This window comes from Pollachius pollachius (genome assembly GCF_949987615.1).
Source record: "Pollachius pollachius genome assembly, chromosome: 2".
NCBI classification, from domain to species: domain Eukaryota; kingdom Metazoa; phylum Chordata; class Actinopteri; order Gadiformes; family Gadidae; genus Pollachius; species Pollachius pollachius.
In genome coordinates this window covers 49,396,793-49,418,776 of record NC_136935.1, presented here as the reverse complement: position 1 = coordinate 49,418,776, position 21,984 = coordinate 49,396,793, and the positions used below count along the sequence as shown (strand labels likewise).

Here is a 21,984-nt window from a genome sequence, read left to right as displayed (position 1 = left end):
GCGCAAATCCATCCCCCATTTGGCTAGTGAAACTGTAACTTTGAACTTTCATTGATTATAGTCGCGTGACTCACAACAACCACATTCATCATCTCATCAACACTAGTAAAAAGTACTAGTATACATTGGTTCCCCTCAACCAATGTAAGCCACAGTTCAAATTGTGACGATTCAATCAAACATGTTTTAACAGAGAAACATTCTCCCTATCGTGGCGTGTTACATTCCCCATTCCGATGCTGGCAACCACAGCTGGATATTTCCATATCCGAGAGCTGTTAGTAATGTAAACGTCGGTGAAAGATGTACCTTCAAGCAAAGCTCTATGCCACACAAGCAAAGAGCATTCATTCTACCTACTGAAGAGAGGGTGTGTCAATCTAGGCCTGTACCGGTTCACTCTGTTCCATGCCCAGTGAAAAGGCTCATTCTATTATTCCTAAGGAATACAGAACGGCAGTCCGATGCCAACCCCAACCACCACAATCCTCAGTGGTGAAATTCCGAGGCGATGTTGACTATGCATACTTGTGGGCCAGGGCTTCCAAACTCCCTTGTCAACAGAGTAAAGGCAGCAGAGTGCGCCATTAAATCACTCTGCCACAATCCTTGACATTCAATGACATTCAATGTCGGCCTGTTTTCTTAAAGCAAGGTAACATTTAATATCTTGCAAAGACATCATTTTTACTGGTGTGGTCCACACAACAGTTGCACGGTGGCGGCATGTCAGCTGGAAGATCGAGTGTCGAGGTGTCCCTGAGCAAGACACCTCCAGCCCGAACTTCTCCCGACGAGCCGGCTGTAGAGCACCTTGAGTGGCCACTGGTAAGAGCAGTCCATTTAGCATTGAGCAGTTACGTGGGAAGCGGGCGAATACGCAGAATGCAGTGGCGGTTTGGGTGGAGCAGGATGAGCGGAAGAGGTCTCTAAAGACATTGATTCTCAAAAATGTCTGAGATGACTCACATTCTCCTGAGGAACTAATTGTTATAAATTATGAAGATTTAATAGCTTGCTGTAAACAAGCCTATGAAACAGATCCAAACCTGTGAGGACAGCGTCGAGGTGTGATCAAAAATACTTCAATGAACAAAGGACGGCCTTTACACTGAGGATTTGTTTCAACCTTTATTCTGAGAGAACATCACCCCATTGGGACTTACATTAAAGATTACAGAGTAGGACCTTGCTGTGTGGCAAGAGAAACAGCCTCTTTTAAAGCTCCGTATATAAACACAAATGAAATTCAACATGCATAATAGTACAAAAACCAATTACACTTCCACACCAAGTATTGAATGTTTTGTGGCTATAGCAAACATTGGCCTGACTTATCTTTTCAACTTCACCCTGATAAACTTGATCTGTTTCTAATACTACGGTCACAGTAGATTTTCTATAATATTGCTGCTACAAGTAACAACTTATATTGCTGTTGGAGAAATGAGTATGTATTCTTAACATGTAGTAAGTCTAAGTCATTCTAACTCAGCCTCGATTCACCAAGATGGCAAACTTGAAAACAGTAGAAGGCCTACATTTGAGATTTTTCGACATTGAACTATGCGTGTTGGTGCCAGCTTTGAACAAGCCAGACTTTTGACCACAATATACATTCGACACGTTTTAAAAACCGACCATTTAGATAATGACAATGTTTAATAACGTTAATGATTCAACTTAAAATTATTTGGCAAAAATGTTAGATAACTGTTTGAGCTTTTACAGGACATACAGTACATCGTATAAATATAGATACAAATAGGTCACATTATGAAAAGATACACAAACTGAGTTCTGCAGGGGCCATTCAGCTCAGCAGCCTTTTGTTCTCTGTAGTCTTCGGAAAGAACAGACAAAATCATATAAACTAACTGAAACAAATTACCACACTATACCACCGGGGAAGAGACACTCTGACACCCTGAGGTATTAAACTAGCTTTTGCATCACTCAACTCGTGCTGCAAAGGTCTAACGCCCGCTGTTGGACGTCAGTCTCGGCAACGTTGAAAAGATAGCCTCTCAAACATTCATAGTGAGAAGTCTTTTATGTACATACAACTACTATAGGCTCAGGAAAAACTTAAATAACCTCTGACTGCAAGGTTTGATCAAGCCCCTTGTAAACTAAAGTTTTGCATATATATATATATATATCATCAACCATAGAAAATATCCTTACTGTACAAAGTCATATACAAATTGAAGGAGGCGTTGTGGATCTCCATAAGGCCTCTTTGGAGTGGCGAGGGAATAGGACAGGGGGCGGGGTAGATCTGGCCCTTCTTTCTCTGCTGTGCACCGCTCGCTAATTGGTAGACGCATTTATCAATAAATCACATGGGAGCCTTCAGCGCTGGAACCCGTCCCACTGCGAGGAACGGGCTGAAACGGGCCCCTGTGATCGTCTGTGGTAAGCCGAGGGGCCCGGAGTCGTGACAGCTTTTGGCCACCGATGCGGTTGGCAATAAAACGGGGCAACGTTTAAACCTTACAAAAATTCTCCTGACAGCCTAAGCGGTGTCTGCCTTCGTTCAGTGGGTAGTGGGTCATCGTTGTGATATTCTGGCTCGGTGTTTGCTTAAAATCTTTTTTTTTGGTGGCTCTGGCGTTTTATAATTTTTTTTTTAACAAAAAGCAGTTGACAGAAAAATACAGATGCAGTCGACGCCGCTTGTGCACACTGACTCTCTCTAATCATTTATAGATTCACATTAAGGTGGATTCACCTTTAAAAGAATAGTAGCTGTTGTGTACTCACAGTAAAATCAGTATTACCAAGCCACTGTCCTCCTGAGCAATACACAAGATCCAGGATTGCTTACTATATACAATATGAGGAGGATAGCTAGCCATACTTTTGAGATGCTACGTCTTAGCAAACCCTATTGCTTGAACACCCGCAAAATGGTAATAAAAACACAGAAACGGTTGTGTTCTACGGCGCGCCGTAAAGTTAGCCTTTACAGCCGTTCCAGTCGGAGACATGATGGGGTGAATGGCGTGGTGTGCTGCGTATGGACGTGTGTATGGTGGTGGTGGTGGTGGTGGTGGTGGGGGTGGGGGTGGTGGTGGGGGTGTTGAAGTGCGCTTTCATCTCTTTGAACTGCAACCGCTCTTTATTTGCAACGCGCTGGATCATCTTCCCCGCCAGGCCAGGCGGACCGGTCCTCGTCTTAGGGGTGGGGGGGTGGTGCTCCCACGGCCCTGTGTCACCCCTGTCTCTGCCTCGCCCCCCCCCCCCCCCCCCCCCCCCCTCTCTCTAACTCTCCTTAGCAGCTGGTGGTGGTGGTGGTGTCCAGCAGCTGCTTGACCACAGACGGGTCCTTCTGGTCCTGGGGGGGCACCCGGCCGCCCGCCGCCTTGGCCAGCCGGCGGTTGATCTTGAAGACGTCCCACCGCTCGGCCAGTAGCCCCTTGTTGAAGATGATGGAGGCCAGCCACGACACCAGCACGATGGACACCAGAGACGTCAGCATGATGGTGGTGCGGAAGGGGAAGTACTGCGTCAGCGTGCCCTCGGCGTCCAGCCGGCAGCCGGGGAAGCGGATGAGGGGCGGCAGGCCGATGAGAGGCTCGCCGCTCATCACGCGCAGCATCATGCCCAGGAGGTAGCCGGTCGACGCGCCGTAGCCGTTGGACACCTTGAAGAAGAGCACGCACACCAGCTGGGGGAACATGATGGTGTAGGACATGTCCACGCCCACCAGCCAGAAGACCAGCACGCTGTTGTCCAGGAAGGTGAGGGCGGTGCCCGCCAGACCCACCACCACCACCGAGATACGGATCACCCACTGCATCTCCCGGTCCGAGGCCTGGGGGAGGGAGTCAGGGGGGAGGGGGTCAGAGTCACGGTGGATCATAAGTCATCTGTATGAGTGAGTTTAGAGTCACGGTGGATCATAAGTCATCCGTATGAGTGAGTTTAGAGTCACGGTGGATCATAAGTCATCCGTATGAGTGAGTTTAGAGTCACGGTGGATCATAAGTCATCTGTATGAGTGAGTTTAGAGTCACGGTGGATCATAAGTCATCTGTATGAGTGAGTTTAGAGTCACGGTGGATCATAAGTCATCTGTATGAGTGAGTTTAGAGTCACGGTGGATCATAAGTCATCTGTATGAGTGAGTTTAGAGTCACAGTGGATCATAAGTCATCTGTATGAGTGAGTTTAGAGTCATGGTCAATCATAAGTCATCTGTTTAAGTGAGTTTAGAGTCTTGATGGATCATTAGTCATCTGTATAAGTGAGTTTGGAGTTATGGTTGCTCATACTGTAAGAAGGTCAGCTGTGTGTAAGTGGTGCCTTTCAGTAAAATAATCAAATTGTTCTGTAGCTGACGGTTATGCCAAAACAAATGTTTTCCATCAGTTTTCACTGAGTAAAAAGCTAATCATTTAGTTTAATAATTAGAGTTTAATCTTGTTTGTACAGAAGAATGTAGAGGACAGAGTCACTGGGAAATTCTTTGACTTTTGCAATAAGCCCCTTGCGTTGCGATACCCTGAAACAGACTGCACCGGACTGGTATGGAAACAATTAAATAAATCAGCAAGGGGCAAGAGGGAGCAGTAAGACGTTACGCAACAAGATGCAAAGTAAAAACAGGCCACGCATGAAAAGTGAAAGGCTCCATTGTTCTCCACTGCATCTTGGAGCCAGCCTGCCGCTGCTGGTGAATGTGCCATATGCTTGTGATATGTGTGTGTGTACGTGTGTATGTGTGTGTGTGTGTGTGTGTGTGTGTGTGTGTGTGTGTGTGTGTGTGTGTGTGTGTGTGTGTGTATGTACGTGTGTGTTAATGTGTGTGTATATGTCTACTTGTGTGTGTGTGTGTGTGTGTTAATGTGTGTATGTGTGTGCGTGTGTGTGTGAGTTTGTACATGTATGTATATGTGCATGTGTACGTGTGTTTGTACATGGATGCATGTGTTTCAACTGACATAGAGCACAAGGTAACGAATGTCATCCTCCAGGACAATCTGGTTGAACCATCGCTAAATAGCCTGAAGAGAAACGTATGATTTCACGGTTTCTACCATGATTCTCTGGATCTTCAAAGGAAAGTAAACTGAGACAACCCCAGTGTCAGGTGAGGTGAGGTGAGTTCATGCCCCATAAAGCTCTTCATTTTAATGTGGTTGCGCCACGAACCATCCCGGCGTCACCACGCCGATGTCCCCAAAGCCATTCAATGGCCTCAGTGTTCAAACACAGACAACCATCGCTCCAACAGTCAGTCCGGTGTCTGGTTCCCCTGCTGTGTGGGTGCTGTTCCTCACCTGCTTCCTGAGGATGTTCTTGTAGATGTTGGAGGAGAACATGGAGGCCGAGGAGAGCAGAGCAGAGTCCATGGAGGACATGACGGCGGCCGCCACGGCCCCGATGCCGATGATGGAGATGTAGGCGGGGGTGAGATACTGCAGGGCGATGGGCAGGATGGAGCCGGCCATGCCGCGCTCGTAGGGGGAGGGGCTGCCGTAGCTGGTGGAGTTCCAGTCTGGAGGGGGAAAGGCGTGTGTGTGCGATGAGTCAAATGAATGATGTTGATGGGGAGGCATGTGGCTCAGGAAGTAAAGAGGGTATACCGGTAACCGGAGGGTTGCTAGTTCGAAGTGTTGAGTGTTGTGGTCTCCCTGGGCGAGGCGCCTGACCCTGACTGCTCCTGATGAGCTGGCTGTCGCCTTGCATGGCGGACACTGCCATCGGTGTGTGAATGTGTGCACGAATGGGGGAATTATAGGAGATATTGTAGAGCTTTGAGTGGCCACTGGTTGGAAAAGCGTGGTATAAATTCAGTCCATGTACCGTGTTGATATCAACGATGATACGGCTGCAGCTTTCTGCCAGTGCATATTTAGAGGCGGCTTCCGAAAGTGTGGCTGGAGCGGTTGATCAGGTGGGACACGCCCACTCACAGCACACTGGGCCTGGTGTTAGGTTTCCTGTGTCTGTTTGTCTAACCTTAGGGGAACATTATTTAGAGGGGGAAGTGCTGGGTGGACCGGCTCAAGGATTTCATAACATGTCATCACGTCATGAAATGTCAAACTATTTCAGGCCATGAAATGTCATGAATGTCGTGTATTTCAATTGAATTTAATTTAATTGTAACCTAATGTAATGTAACCTAATTGAATGCAACCTAATGCAATGTAATGTAACCTAAAGTAATGTAACCTAAAGTAATGTAACATAATGTAATGTAACCTAATGTAGTTTAGTCAAATGTAATGTAACCTGAAGTTACCTAATGTAATGTAAGCTAATGTAATGTAACATAATGTAATGTAAACTAATGTAATCCAACTTAATGTAATGTAACCTGATGTAGTCTAGCCTAATCTAAACTGATGTAGTCTAACCTGATGTAAACTGGTGTTGTCTAACCCTAATGTAATGTAACCTGATGTAGTCTAACCTAATGTAGTCTAACCTAATGTAATGTAACCTAATGTAATGTAACTTGATGTTGTCTAACCTAATGTAATGTAACTTCATGTTGTCTAACCCTAATGTAATGTAACCTGATGAGGTCTAACCTAATGTAGTCTAACCTAATCGAATGTAATGTAACTTGATGTTGTCTAACGTAATGAAATGTAACCTAAGGTAATGTAACCTAATGTAACCTAATGTAATGTAACCTGATGTAGTCTAACCTAATGTAATGTAACCTAATGTAACCTAATGTAATGTAACCTGATGTAATGTAACCTGATGTAATGTAACCTAATGTAATGTAACCTAAGGTAATGTAACCTAATGTAATGTAACCTGATGTAATCTAACCAAATTTAATGTAACCTAAGGTAATGTAACCTAAGGTAATGTAACCTAATGTAATGTAACCTAATGTAACCTAATGTAATGTAACCTGATGTAACCTAATGTAATGTAACCTGATGTAATGTAACCTGATGTAATGTAACCTTATGTAACCTAATGTAATGCAACCTGATGCAATGTAACCTGATGTAATGTAACCTGATGTAATGTAACCTAATGCAACGTGACGTGGTCAAGCGTACCTGTGGAGGCTGCCACCGCTCCGATCAGGATGGAGGGGATTCCGAGCACCAGGCAGAAGGCAGATGAGGCGAAGCAGGTGACCTGGGCCTGGGTGTAGGAGGAGGCAGACAGAATCCTCTGGTAGAAGGCCTGGTAGGCCAGCCCGCCCAGCGCCTGAAGAACACACACACACACACGTCAGACAACAGGAAACCCATCACACGATGCTGAATGATGTGTGTCAGAGTCAGTCTGATCATGTGGAGGTCTCTGTTTCTGATTGTATCGATGCGTGTTTGTTTGTGTTTTGGGACTAAATTAGCAGTAGTCTACATTTCTTGTGTGCACCTTACCCTTCTTATTCATTATTCGGTCTGTTCTAGCGTGTTGCGTTGACTGCGACTGGATGCCTGACCTATCGCAGTGACTACAACTGAATGCCCGGACTCTCCTTAAGGTTAACCGGCCAGCCCCCCATCACCGTTTTCAAATGTTTTGCCTGTATATATGTATGTATGTATGTCAATAATGGCCCCCATTGCAGTTTTTTCTTGTTTTTTCTTGGCCGCATGGGGGTAGGGTCAGGGAGGGTCATAAATATACGGCTTGTTAAGCCCTTTGAGGCTGTAACGTGACAAAGGGCTATACAAATGAAATTGCATTGAATTTAATTGAATTCAAACGTGCAGTGTTTCAGAAAACACAGAGCATGAGTCCGTCCAGTGCATTCAGACCGTCGAGCCGAAGCACAGTGTCAACACACCCATGGGTGTGTGTGCGTGCACGTGTGTGTGTGTGTGTGTGTGTGTGCTCATAGGCACGAACGGTTGTTGGGTGAGCCGCCACAGGCGACTGCCCCACTTACCAGCACCATGAAGTCATCGATCCACTTGCCGGCGTCTTGGAGCTCCACCTTGCCCACCCAGGGGGCCTGGAAGGTTTGGTTGTAGGCGGTCATCGAGATGTCCAGCGAGTTTTCGTTAGTCATCATGAAGGGGACACACACATACTATATAGAACCACAGAAAGGGGGTTTACACGATTAGCACACAGTATAGATACACAAACATTAAGACGTATGCATTTACAATTTCTTTTTACAAAATACGTATAGATAAGACAAAAATAAGACAAAAGTATAGTTGCAAGCAACTACGGGATACTACTGTATGACGAGTATGGTGGTGGCCTGATGATTACATGGTGGTAAACATTATTTGATGTCATGGTATTTCTCACTGCTACTGCAATACCAGTACACTAAATGGACACATAGATTGTATAGGGCAGATTAGATATTATATATATTATATATATTTTGAGAAATAAAAGTCTTCTGTGTGTGGAGGTATGGTGAGCTTCGTCGGTGTGGTAATATGGCATTGGTATGTCTTAAAAACTGGTTTACCGGAAGTTAACACATCAAAACAATCACCAACCATGTTTTTAAAGCATAATTTTTCAAAACCCATCGTCAAAACGGATGGGTGCGAAATGCCGTGTGTACCGCTTTAAGGGCCAGCCTGCGCTGGAGAGAGGCCGCGGTCCAGAAAGGCAAATTCAAACAAATGCATCCAATTTAAATTTTCAGATACAGACTTAAAATTTGGCATGGGCATACTATGGAATCTGCTCTTAGTAGCAATATTCGACACCCGAGCCTACATCTTTTCAAAGCAATGTAAGACCTGTTTAAACATCAGAGATATTCATTTATTTCGCTTTAAAATGTATATCTCTGCCGTCTTTTGCCTTATTGCCATTAATAGATCACCATATAGTCCTACAGTCACCTGGTACATATGTGCCGAGTTGACAGCTTTTATCAGCTCCGGCACCAAATCTGTTGGAGTGCGGTTTTTTGGTCAAGTTGTTTTTGCATTGCATTATTTCTTAATGATTTGACCATTTGGGTTGCACCTTGAAAGTTGTTCATCATGACAAATGATGCATGCATAACAAGTTTCATGCGTATTGCACTTTCCTAGTGGGAATGGAAGCCAGTTGAGTATTTTGCACTTAAAGTGCATACTTATTGTTAATTCTGGCCCACTCTTTTCCTCCCTAACTCACTTTACGAGGTCTACAAGCCTGACAATTCGTGCAACTTTTGACCATGTTGTTTCTGAGACATGGCTGAATTTGTCAGGAAAAAAAATCATAATCCTAACGAATACCATAGGGTTCCTACGTTTTTCGTAGGACCCCTAATAAGAATGAATAAATGTAATAATTTATAAAATAGATTTTATAAATAGGTATACATTTACAAAAATATATATTTTTTTACAAAATACGTAAAAGAAGATTTTGTCTATTTATTTTAATAATAATAATAATAATAATTATAATATATATAGGGATGGAGAGGGAGTCATGAGCAGAATCGGGGATGGGGGGCTCCATACCAGACTGACGAAGATGAGGATGAGCTGGATGACATCGGTGTAGGCCACGGAGTAGAGGCCCCCCATCAGGGTGTAGACGATAGCCACCACTGAGGAAATGATGATGGAGTACACGTAGGAGAGGTCCAAGATCACACTCATGGTGCCGCCTGGAACAAAAGGGACCGCACGTCAGGGCCAGCGCACGGTGCGCGGAAGCATCTCTTGTCTTTGCTTTGACGGATTTAATTCTTAGTGTTCTCACGCAGAGCGAGGGGTGGGGTGTTTGGCTAACGGGGCATGCAGTTACCATTTAAAATGTGTTCGTTTTCAAGGAAAGAAAAAAAAAAAGGGGCTCATTCGTTTCCTCTTCCTCAAACACAACACATGTGACATGCGTTACAATCTTTTTCTTTCAGGACGCCTCCTCAAATGCGTCCTCAAATGTTTTGCTTTTACTGTGCCACTTTGCAATAACTTTCCCTTTGTTATTGCGCTGTCCATATGCTTTACTGTAGTGTAAGCTCTAACAAAATACAAAAAAAACAAGAGACACGTATACACATTTTGGACCACAACACATTGACCTTCCTCACTATTTGGCAGTTAAGACGTAAGAATGTGGTCTACAATTAAGCATACGTCGCCTTTAGTGCAAAGCTTTGTGGTTCAGGCAAATGTGAGCTTGGCTTCACAAGACAGCCGATTCACGGGACAGAGAAACAATAAAAAAATCACGTAACAGAAGCAGCCTATTGATTGTGAGTCACCAGACGTTTTCTTCTCCCTCGAGGGGGGGGGGGGTAAAGAGGCAGCGATCGCCTTTTTGCTGTCATTAATTTAACTGTACGACGACAACATCAACGGTGATTGAAATGAATTTAAAAAAAGTATACGTATAAATTCAAGCATTGTGTAAAAAAAAAAAAAAAGAAAAAAAAAAGGAAAAACAAAAATCCGGCGTAAAAAACAAACAAAAACCTAAAGTAAGATAAGTAGATAAAGACATCTGGTTACTCAAACAAGGCAAGCAAAGCGTCACTACCTTCACCGCTCTTCTCCCATATTGCCAGGGTTCCCCCAGCCGCAGCCTGCAGCCGCACCACAACAACGCCCTTAAACAGAAAAGTATCAGATCGGCACCATCGATCGCTACCAGTGTCGCAACCCTTGCTGACCTCTGACCTCTGGCCCGCCCCCCTTTAGCCCGTACCCCCGCCCCACCCCCCCTCTGCTCCTCCTCTCGGTCCAACCTGCAATAGGATTGGATTAATCTGTGGTTACGTGGCCTGCGCGACACGCCCGCCGTTGAGGGGGGGGGGGGAATGATACATGTTAATGATCCAGATTCAAGTTTACGCTTTCAGTCGCAATGTGTAACATTTCAACGAGCTCGTCCTTTAACACGACCTGGATGTTTCTTAGCCAATGCTGTTTGATATTAATTTCAATAATGTTATCAATAAAATGACGTTTCAAATAAAAAAATGTGGGCCGGCCCGTTCCTCTCTCTTTGTTTACCAGAAGTTAACTATGGACCGTCCCAAAACCCCTCCCTCCCACCCAACCCAGCCAGCTGAGCTACGCTAGCTCCGAGCTGTGCCAGTTGACGTCCCACAGTGGCACAGCTGTGCCCAGAGTGGAAACTCTGTTGTGTCCAGAGTGGACACAATACTGTTATTATGTTGTTTTTTTTATTCTGAAAGTACTAGGACATTTATGAAGTCACAGCTAATTCCTGCTCAATCTTACACATTGCGACTTTAAGGATTGAATGTTGTCACCCAGCCTGCTCTTTCTCAACACTGTTTTCGTCAGTCTGAGCCGACATTAGCATATCTCCCTTCTTGTTTGTCATAACTCGTGAGAGAGCTCTAATGCTGTGCGGGAATGAGCCCAGCCAAGTTGTGCTGTGCTGACCCTGCAGTGCTAAGTTTAGGATGGTGGTAAGAGGAGGAATTAGATTTAAGGGTCTCTGGGGCTTATTGAGGTGGGCACCGGTGTTGCAAACAGAGAGTGAGCTGTTCAAATACCATCCGTGTCCTTTTTTAGACCTGCCTGTTGTCCGACCAATCAAGCACCCTCTCCATAAAATGTGCAATCCCGCCTACTGCCCAAGGGCCCAGTAAACACTCAGTCCCCCTAAGCCCTCCCTAAGTCCATCCAGTCCTCTCCCCTTCTCTGCACATCTCATCTCTGAGCAGATATTCGATCAGAGATGATTGTGTTTAATGGCCCTCAAATGGTAAGCTCACACAACGTTGTTTGTGTGTGTGTGTGTGTGTGTGTGTGTGTGTGTGTGTGTGTGTGTGTGTGTGTGTGTGCGTGTGTGTGTGTGTGTGTGTGTGTAAGTGCCTGTATGTGAGGACATTCCTGCGACGCCTTCTTGGACTTAATGTGCCAAGGCTCGTTGCAGAATTCTCGTGTGTGTCCGTGTGTGTGTGTCCGTGTGAGCATGTGTGCGTGAGTGTGTGTTTGTGTGTGCTTGGGCTCGGAGTGGTCTTGAATATGACACTCGCAGCAGACAATTCCAGACCATAAACAGAGAGGCTCATGGGGCCTTGACTGGCTTTTGGAGGTTAAATTAGAATTGAACATGAAAAGCTGTCATGGCATTCCTCTCTGTCATGCGAGCACTTTCTGTGGAGCATCAGCACAGCTTTGCATGTTAGCTTTGGTGACTCGACACGGCCGGGGTGTCTCAGACTCGGCCCTTTGTAGTGGCCTTGTCGTTTGTGCACATATATATACTTGGAGACATGCATAATGAAACAGTGTAGAGTCTTATCCTCCGTCCGCGTTCATGGGTCAGAACCTTGGCATGGTGATAGGAAAGAACTGTAGTGACAAGAGAACCGTGGTTTAAATAATTGATCACCTTTCACAATCAACAGGCTGCTCGTTGTTTAAGCCCTCTTTTCAAAAAACACTGGAAAAGAACAGAGTGTTAACACACAAGGGAACATGGCGCAGGCGCACTCTGACTCAACCAACTCACCGCACGCACGCACACGCATTTCCTCTGCCATTTTCACACGCTAACATCAAGCTATAGAAGGGCACTCTCGTTGCCAACGGGCATCGGAGTGCATGCTTGTCGGCATACAACACACATACGCGCACACGCACACACACATTACATCTAGAATATCAGGTTGGTGTTAGTGATTGGTCTTAATTTTGTGCAGAGGCAATCCTATGTGTCTGTAATAAAAGCCGGCAAAGACGACGGCACACTGCGTCTGAGAACCAATTGGAGATTGGATGTTCCTGTGGCTGGTAGGGTAATCAACATGGCCTAAGGGTCTCTGTGTCCTCTTTGATTGCGATGCTGTGCCCTGGTTCTGGGTCTTCATAAGTGCGTGTGTGTAATCTACTGAGTGCGTCTGCGTCTACACACGTACGCGAGATGAGGATATAAGAAGATAAGAATTAATATCTGTATTCCCCCACGGGAGGTGCAACCTCGGTTGCAATGGCAACAAGAAAAGCAAACGGGCCAACCCCAGACCCAAGGCCAGGCTAAGGAGTGAGTGCAGGCCTGCTAGGACAGCACAGCCGGCGGCCTCCACGGTGCCAACCGCTACCACCGCCGGCTGCTAGCGTTACCGCTGGTAGCATATGCTACCGCTACCGAGTGTGGGAGTCCAGGCTGAGGGATCTTACCTAAGCTGACCAGGGTGCGGGCCACCCAGAGGACATCGGCCACCAGCGCGGGGAGGATGAGGGCGCTGCTGAGGACATCGCCGTACTTGATCTGGAAGGGGTCCATCATGGTCAGGTACTTGTTCTCCCTCATCGGCTTGGCGAAGAAGACGCCACCTGGAAGGGTGTCAGGGGGGTTGGGGGATGGGGTCGGGGGGAGGCGATGGAGGTCAGTGAAACTGGAGGAAGGGGGTGCCCCGGTGGTTCACCGGGTAGAGTGCATACCATTAAGGCACAGTCCTAATCGCAGCCACCCGGGTTTGATTCCTGCCCGTGGTCCTTTGCTGCATTTCCCTCCCTCTATCTCCCATACCTTCCTGTCTATCTCAATCTATCATAAAGCATAACAATGCAAAAATAAATCTTTAAAAAATAACTGGAGGAAGACGTTCCGACCTCGGGGAGCGAGGATATGGCTTCGGCGGCGGCGAAGGTGGGGGATTAAAGACGTCACATCGTGGAGAAGGAAAACAAGTGGTCAGCGATGATAGCGTGACACCTCCAGGCTCAACTCTGCGTTCCCCCCTGTGGTTTGCGGTTCCGCCAGCGCTCACACGACATAACAATGGGCAAGAAGGGGAAGTGGGGGAAGCTCAGGCGGTCTGAGTTCCTCACAGGGGATGTGTGCTAGCGTACCGCTTTCCATTCACCCATGTGCCAACTATTGTGGCACAAGGCTCTGCAGGTGGAGGGGGGAAGGCGCAGAACAAAACAGCTGTTTCCTCAAATTTAATTTATCACTGCTGCGTAAGGTCAAACGAATGAGATAGCCATGAGTTTGGACGACCCACGGAGGCGCACGATAGGGATTGTTGCACGCGGGCTAACTGCCCCGGGAAGTGGGAGGAAACTGCTCAGGACAAAGTGGGGATTGTTTGCAGTGAGTGTGAACGCCGAGATCTGCTGCATTCATTTAAAAAAGATAACCCCGGGTCGCAATGGACAGCGTTTCCCTCAATTCCTTTTCGTCCTATCTCAATCGAGAGCCCCGGGGGTAGCCAGTGGACAGCCTACGTGGTCGGTGGCCCTGGTAGTACATGCAATCTGCGGCACGAGGGTGTGCCCGCGCTGTGTGTTTTGGACTCCCGGATACAGATTGAGATCATGCACGCGATGGCACAGTGCGTCGCGCTGACCGAGGGGACGGGATACTGTGTGCTCACCAAGCACGGCTGGCGCGCGACTGGCCAAAGTGAAACGGTGATCCCGGGAACAGCTGGGTATTTTTATGACTTTCTATTGGCTCCCATCTCAGTCCGCGGGGAGTCGATACAAGGCCCCGGTTTGTCCGGGGGGCGCGCGCGGTTTCCGGCTGGCCGAGCCACGCCGTTCAAAGCGAATGCACCGATGTTCTATTTTCGAACAGGCTGAAATGTAAGAGCAGACAAAACCGCAAGGCTAGGGCCCCTATTCGCGCCCTCATTATGCGTCCGTGCGTCCGTTGTCTTACGCAACGCGGGCCGCGTGAGTGCAGAGGACAGCTGCGCCCCGCACCGGAGACGCTCCATGGCCTCGGGCGGCCCACTGGGCATCTCACCCGGCCTGGGGGGGGGGGCCCCTGCTTGTGTTTAAATCACGCCGGCCCTCAATGACGGAAAGGGGTCAAGGGAGAGGGGGAGGGTGGGGTAGGGTTGTTTTGGCTCACCGAGGAAGAAGGTCAGGATGTAGGGCACAGGCATGAGGGCCCAGACCAGGCCCAGCGTGGGGTTGTAGACCGCCTCGGCGATGCCCAGGATGAAGCCCCCGCCGACCCAAGTAGCTAGAGAGAAACACACACCGCGGGAGGGGGTAAATCAAACACGGTCTTCCGGGCAGGCTGGAATAATCCTATGATCACATTACACACACGCCCAAACACACACACTCAATCGGATACACGCTAAAACACGCACACACTCAAACAATTACACGCAAAGAGGCACATACTGTCAAACGCAAACGCACGCACTATCACACGCACGCACACACGAAAATGCTTGGCATTCGTTGGCCCCCTGCCCCCGTTCCTGTGGTAGGGGGCCCGGCCAGGCGGCCATTTTGAAAAACAGTTTGTTCTCGATGAGTGGCCAGACTAAATGAAGGTGCACTCAGACACCCTGTCCTACCAGTGAGGGTGAAGATGCCGACCAGCAGGTTGATGTTGCGTCCCGCCAGCAGGGTGATCTCCATGCCGTCTCCCTTACACTTCTTCTCTTCCTTCTTGGAGCGCATGGACGCCCAGATGCCAGTGGCCAGAATGAGCACGTAGAAGAGGCCCATGACCACCAGGCCGGGCACGTTCAGAACCATGGCCGCGTCTGTGGGCGGGCCGAGGAGGAGGAGGAGAAAAAAGAAAAGAAAAAGGATTGGTCAGTTTCATTCAAAAAAAAAAAAAATATATATATATATATATTTTTAAGCCAGACTCTTCTTATGATTTGAAATGGGATTCAAAGCCCCCGCATAACCCCCCACCACACACACACACACACACACACACAAACACACACACAAACAGAAACACACACACAAACAGATGCACACACACACACACACACACACATACACACACACACACACACACACTACAATTAGTTCAGCACAGATGTGGCTACACAAATGTTGCATAATCATTCGGGGCAGGGGAGAAGGGTGAGCACGACAAAGCTGACAAACAAAATGCTTTGACACACAAAAAAAGAGATGCCTCCGTGACAAGGAAGAAGCACAAATGCTGAACAAAACAGCGCTGGCAGGAAATCGACAGCGGGTACTCTAGTGAATGAGGAGCTGAGGGAGGTTGATGTGGGCCGTTTCCTACAAATGGTTAACAAGACTCATTGGGAAGAAAAGCCATTCTTTTTCCGCCTCTTGACTTTGATACTGCTGTGTGTCCGTCTCTGTTCCTTCGTAATAATTGCTGGCAGAGGGTTAGAGTGTAGGAAGGCTGGAAGAAGAGGGGGTGGGGGGGGGGGAGAGGAGGAAGAGGAGGTGGAGGGGGAGGCCATGAAGAGTGCATGAAGGGGGGCTGGGGATGGAGGTTGGAGGGTTGGGTGGTGGTTAGGTGGAGGTAGTCTCACCATACGCTCTGCAGAGCTGACAAGATGGTGAACCCGAGTGGTCCCCACCTCTCCGGCGGCTGGTGGGCCTCGGGGCTAGACCCCCACCTCGGGGAGCGAGCACAACTCAAAGAGCCATGTTAGTGTGTGTGTGTGTGTGTGTGTGTGTGTGTGGGTGGGTGTACATGAGTGTGTGTGTGATTTTGTGTGCATAGTGCATGAGTGAGTGGGTGTGGGTGTGTGTGTGTGTGTGTGTGTGTGTGTGTGTGGGTGGGTGTACATGAGTGTGTGGGTGATTTTGTGTGCATGAGTGAGTGGGTTTGGGTGGGTGTGTGTGTGTGTGTGGATGCGCCTATGTGTGTGCGTGTTAGTGTGTGCGTGGGTGGATGTGCGTGCGTTTGTGTCTGTGTGGATGTAGTAGCCGAACATGTAGTTTAGTGTGTGTAGTCGACTGTCAAGAGATTTATAGTATTGTGAAATCTTAAATCAATGTCACTATACCGTAAACTAGGCTAATGCAAGTTTATTTTTGCGATGTTTCGCACAAGAAAAGCTTGTTTTACAGAAGTAAACCACAATGTCTCCATGTTTACCAGTTGATTTTCTTGCAAAAAGTATTGCAAAAAGGCAGTTTCTTTCAAATTAGACTTTTGTTTATTGATACTGAAGCCAGCAGATATCACAGGTAAACAGTCATTATTCCCAACACACAATAGCATTTTGGTTTTATTGCTACAAAAACATTCCTCTCCGCCAAGTGGAAACCACAAATAATTGGAAACAGAAAGGGCCGAGGCTCAGACTGTAAATCGTGAGAGAAAAAGGATCCCTCTTGAGCCCAGTTCATCAAAAGAGAGCACCCAATGAAAACCAATGCCTGGGTTCTCATTACCCTCACCCCAGTGTCACCTATTCACTGACGCGGGGTTGGCTTCAAAGAGAATGAACTATAGGCCAGCCTGTCTGGATTTAATGATACCTTTACTTTAACTATTTCTTAGCTTAGATGTTACTGACGGAACGCTGTGACCTTTCCCTCCTCTCAACAACCTTTCAAAGGGTTACAGGGGTTAGCGTTGACCTCCACTAAGAGCAAAGTTAGTTTCGATGTATGTACTGTAGAGTCTGATCTCTGCATCGTTCTATATATTTCTCTCGCTTGACATTCGTTTTCATAACGGTAATAGTAAAAGAAAAACTACCTCCATGGTTTACATCGGAATCCAACACTGCGGCCAGAGGGGAAACAAGAGATCTGGAGGAGTTCCAGACACCGTAAAGAGTTTACGACGCTTTGCGCGGAGGAGAGGAATTCTCAGCGGTACAACGGTATTAAGTGGACTCGTCGTCCACTTGATAAAAGAAAAAGAAAAAACATTTCAGAGGGCAATCATGAGGAACACTGTGTTCCTAAGCTCCCTGAAGTATGGAGTCTATTATTATTATAATTGTTATTAAATCTGCAATAAAGTACATATTTTCAGGGCCATTGGATAATGATATGTGTTTTTGTTTCACTTATCTTTCTCTGGCCTAATCGTTTACGACTGTGAGTCAATCTCTCATTTCCTCCTGTTTTGAGCTTACCGCCGCCAACTATGTGATTCAATGTGAGATATTGTGTAATGACTAGCATCCAGATACACATGCTCAGAGAGACAGAGAGAGAGAGAGAGAGACAGAGAGAGAGAGAGAGAGAGAGAGAGAGGCCTGGAGTCACTCAACTCAATCTGATCTCGCTCACATATGAAATGAACGTCACATCAAAACAAATGTTCGATCACATTTCCCTTAACAGATACTCAAAGTCCACTTTTTTATGGTCTCAGAAATACCACTGTGCAACACGATCTAAGTACTCCTCTCTCCGCTCCACTCTCTGCCTCCTTGTGTTGCCCTCTTGGCACCCCCCCCCCCTGTCTATTACCCACTCCCTCTCTCTCCCCGAGTCTCTTGGTCATCTCGTGCTGTCTCCCTCCAGTGCTACAGAAGTGCGGGCGGTTTGCCGTGCCAATATCTGGGCCGATGGGCTGAGCCAACTGAGGAGCTGCGTAGCTTTCGGCAGTCCTCCCAAGGCCCTACTGTCTCTCTGCGTTGGACTCTGCGGCCCCAAACACATCAGCAGCCAGCCAATCCTGCAGAGCCCTCAGACCCCAACCTTCTCGAGCCCACTGGCGACCACACGCCACAATTTGGTCACATACCCAGGAACGGCGCCCCGGCAGGCTGGTAACAGCCGCCAGGGCTGTTGGTATTTGACAAGAATCATAAAGTGGTGGGCGCTATAAACTCTACGGTCCCACTGCAAATAGCATTTGGGGGGTAGTTAGCGGGCTGGCTTGGCTTACAGACGTCAGGTTTAGCCCAAACGGGGGCCCGAAACATTCCGCTAATATGGTTGCGGTGTACTGCAGTCGATGCTTCTGTGTAGCTCCATTTCTTCAGCAAACACTGAAAAAACACATACGAGCTGACACTAAAAATATATGAAAATGTTGAAACAACCCGCGTTTCAGATACCTGCACGTGGCCAAACGTGTCTGTGTGGAAACGACGTGGAACATGTAGTTGTCATTGCAACACAGTAGTACCACCCACTGAGGATGGACAGCTGGGTGCAATGTCGCATGCATCTCCTGATCTGTGTGTGTGAGTGTGGGAGTGAGTTGCCGGGTGAGAGAGAAAGAGAGAGGGTGTGTGTGTGAGTGTTTTGGCAGTTTGGACTGAATGGTTGTTTGAGGAGTTATCACAGCCACTGAGGACAAACAAAACGGCCAAGCCCCCAAGGTATGTGCCGGAGTTTCTTGGAACACGAGGTCCATTTAACTTTTAGCAGGTGAGGTAATCTCTCTCTGCAGTCCTCAACCTCAAACCTATCCAGGAATGACTCAGCCTGCACCCTCCCTCCCTCCCTCCCTCTCTCTCTCTCCCCCCCCCCCTCTCTCTCTCTCTCTCTCTCTCCCCCCCTCTGTCTCTCTCTCTCCCCCCCCCTCTCTCTCTCTCTCTCTCCCCTCCCTCCCTCTCTCTCTCTTTCCCCCCCCTCTCTCTCTCTCTCTCTCCCCCCCCTCTGTCTCTCTCTCCCCCCTCTCTCTCTCTCTCTCCCTCCCTCCCTCTCTCTCTCTCTCTCTCTCTCTTTCTCGCTCAGTACTTTTCCGCTAGGTCTGTTATTCGCTCACAGTGTATTCCGTCCCCTCCCGTTCTCCACCCCTTCAGAGGAGGTTCCAGGTTTTGCATCGACAACATTGTTTGGCAGGTTTAGAGACGTTATCTATCGTAGCTTGGATGATTTTCCAAAGAGAACACGGATCCACATACACCGGCGCATTGAGACACACACACACAGCCGCAGACAACGCACTCCGTTCCAGACAGAAGCCGTGTTATCTTTCGCAGAGCACCAGGCAGAGTATGAGAGACGGAGCTGACAACAGCAGAGAGGTGGAGTGGAAAAAACCCACACTTGAAGTTCAACCCACTACGAGCCTTCCATCCGTGCCTGCTGTCTGTCCTTAGAGGTCGACAGCAGCGACACAAACATGTCAATGCTTCTTTTTCCACCACTTTTTTTCTCCCCCCCCCCCGCCCAGGAACGTTGTCCCATGATTATTTTCAACACTCGTGGGATGGGAATCGTCCATCTCGTCAGCACGCAAAAATGCAGTTATATCATCAAGCGTTAGTGGTGAGTGATTAAAGTATCACCACAATTACCCGTAGAGCCACTGTTGCATGCCTTAGATGTTGCAGCAAGCATGAACTCAACCAAATTATGGTTTTCTGGGTCACAGTTATAATCCCTGACATGATTATCAAAGAAAAAACAAGACGCAGAGTGCATGTGGATTCATCTAGCACATGGGAGCGACGCTATATTTGTCCTCACAGGGCTGCCCTTACACCAACCATAACAACAGCATCACATCAGCAAGAACAACAACAACAACAAAAACAACTTCAGAGGCAAAGAGTAAAGTAAAGTAAAAGAGAAGTATACAACTTTGTATCAGAAATATTCTTGCGTCATTTCATCAAGGCGTTATTTCATCATCACTTTCTTAACACAGGCTGAATTTGTTTAATTGAAGAACGTGTCTCTCTTTTTCTCAGAGAGAGAGAGAGAGAGGGAGAGCTATGGGAAGGTACAGCTTATAAACGTATAGAACCTAGGTACAGCGCAGTTGCTTTAATGACATACTTTACTAACATAGGTGACCCCTTCACCAAGAGAGAGCGAGCTTCATAGGTTTGTGTTCTAAACTAGGCACAAGGGTCCCCTCTAAAGGCTATTTCTAGGATAGGCAGGCACTATGGGTTTCTGAGCACTGGCAGAAACCCATAAATAAACGTAATAACGTGATTTAAAATTTAACAACACACGGAAAGAAATATAGCGTAAAAAAATACATACCTAGTGTTTAAACAAATGACTTTGAACAGGATGAGGGAGTGGCGTAGCTCACCACGGATATTCAATTCAAGTTCAGGATATAGATGCACTGTGAGAGTGAGAGATAATCACCACAGAGGTGGTGTCTGCAACGCAAAGGAAGAATTTAATGGTTATCACAGCTGTGAATGTCTTGGGTCCAATGAGAATAACACTTGTATATTTTCGAAAGAAAATAAAACGTGTCTCCTTAAAAATAAAGCTCTTGGGGTTCTGGAAGCTACGCAGGAACCATGTGCCAAGAGTGATGGAAGCCTCTAGAATGAGTGATCTGCCTGCCGCTAGATATAAGTCAGGGAAGGGGTGGGGAGCTGTGTCATATGACACAGATGGCTGGAGGCTGCCAATAGCCTGTTTGTGTTTGCGGGAGCCAATTAGTGCCCAGCACATGGCCATCTCAACTCCTTTTTCACATTCCTCATATCATTTTGAACACCATTGGAGTACCAGTGCCATGCTAATTGTATATGGGGGATTAGCTCAGATCATTTAGGGCACTAAACTCACAACATAACATCATTTGCCCAACCGCTTGCCTGCTTTTTTCTTTAGCTGCCGTGAGAGGGGCGGGTCTTTGTTTGTTTAGGTGGGTGTGTGTGTGAGTGTGGGTCTGAGTGTGGGTGTGTGTGTCAGTGGGAGTGGGAGAGAGAGAGAGAGAGAGAGAGACAGAGACAGAGGCAGAGGCAGAGACCAAGAGAGAGAGAGTTTGCATTCACATGTGCCTGTGATTCGCCTCCTTATCTTGCGCTGCAACAAAGCCATGTCTGTTTTGCGTGGCACATCAGTGCCTATCGCGCGTTTACATAAGACCAGGGGACCGGCTAAGGCGACTGGGGAGAGGCGAGGGCTGATAAATATACATGTATGTGTGTGTGTGTGTGTGTGTGTGTTGGGGTGCACTTTTCCAAGCTCTCTCAATGTGGTATAACAATTTGATTTGACTTCAAATTAACAGCGTTAATGATTGTGCCCACACTAATGTAGCTGTTTGTGCCCACATTCATTTAAGCAAAGGGAAAAGTTAAATCAGGAAGATGATAATGCCCTTCTGTGTATATTCAATCTCCAAATGGGAAGTCAATAAATGTGGTGGTTAACAGAAATACTAGTCTCACCGCATTGGATTGAGGAAGGGCACAGACAAGTTGATGCAAGAGGGATTCCAATAAAACGCTACAAATGTGCGTTCTTAAACAACCTATATCTATCAACGCCATCAACCAGCCTAGGCTGCCCACTCTTTTTATCTTTGCCAACACAGACAAGTCTTAAGATAATCACAAGCCTTATCAGAGTGATTGGGTTATTACATCAGGGGGGCCTTTCTAAACACAGGGCTATGTTTCTCTCGTTACACATAGTATCACTGAGTTGTATTTATATTTTTGGA

At 47.1% G+C, this 21,984-nt stretch overlaps 1 protein-coding gene across 2 annotated transcripts; it reads right to left on the bottom strand.

The window, feature by feature from the left end:
* Nucleotides 1-1,124: 1,124 nt before the first annotated feature.
* LOC307070779 (high affinity choline transporter 1-like) lies at nt 1,125-20,838 on the bottom strand. 2 transcript variants are annotated; one of them, XM_079729422.1, is made up of 9 exons: nt 20,556-20,838; nt 15,215-15,406; nt 14,755-14,868; nt 13,071-13,226; nt 9,426-9,574; nt 7,883-8,026; nt 7,038-7,191; nt 5,289-5,506; nt 1,125-3,820 (listed from the first exon to the last, which is right to left on the bottom strand). In XM_079729422.1, exons 2-9 carry the CDS (start codon nt 15,396-15,398, stop codon nt 3,278-3,280), a joined length of 1,662 nt encoding a protein of 553 aa, XP_079585548.1. In that variant the 5' UTR covers nt 15,399-15,406; nt 20,556-20,838; the 3' UTR covers nt 1,125-3,277. The 2 variants fall into 2 exon arrangements, with proteins under 2 accessions (XP_079585548.1, XP_079585547.1); XM_079729421.1 differs by lacking the exon at nt 20,556-20,838 and adding an exon at nt 16,169-19,050.
* Nucleotides 20,839-21,984: the final 1,146 nt, after the last annotated feature.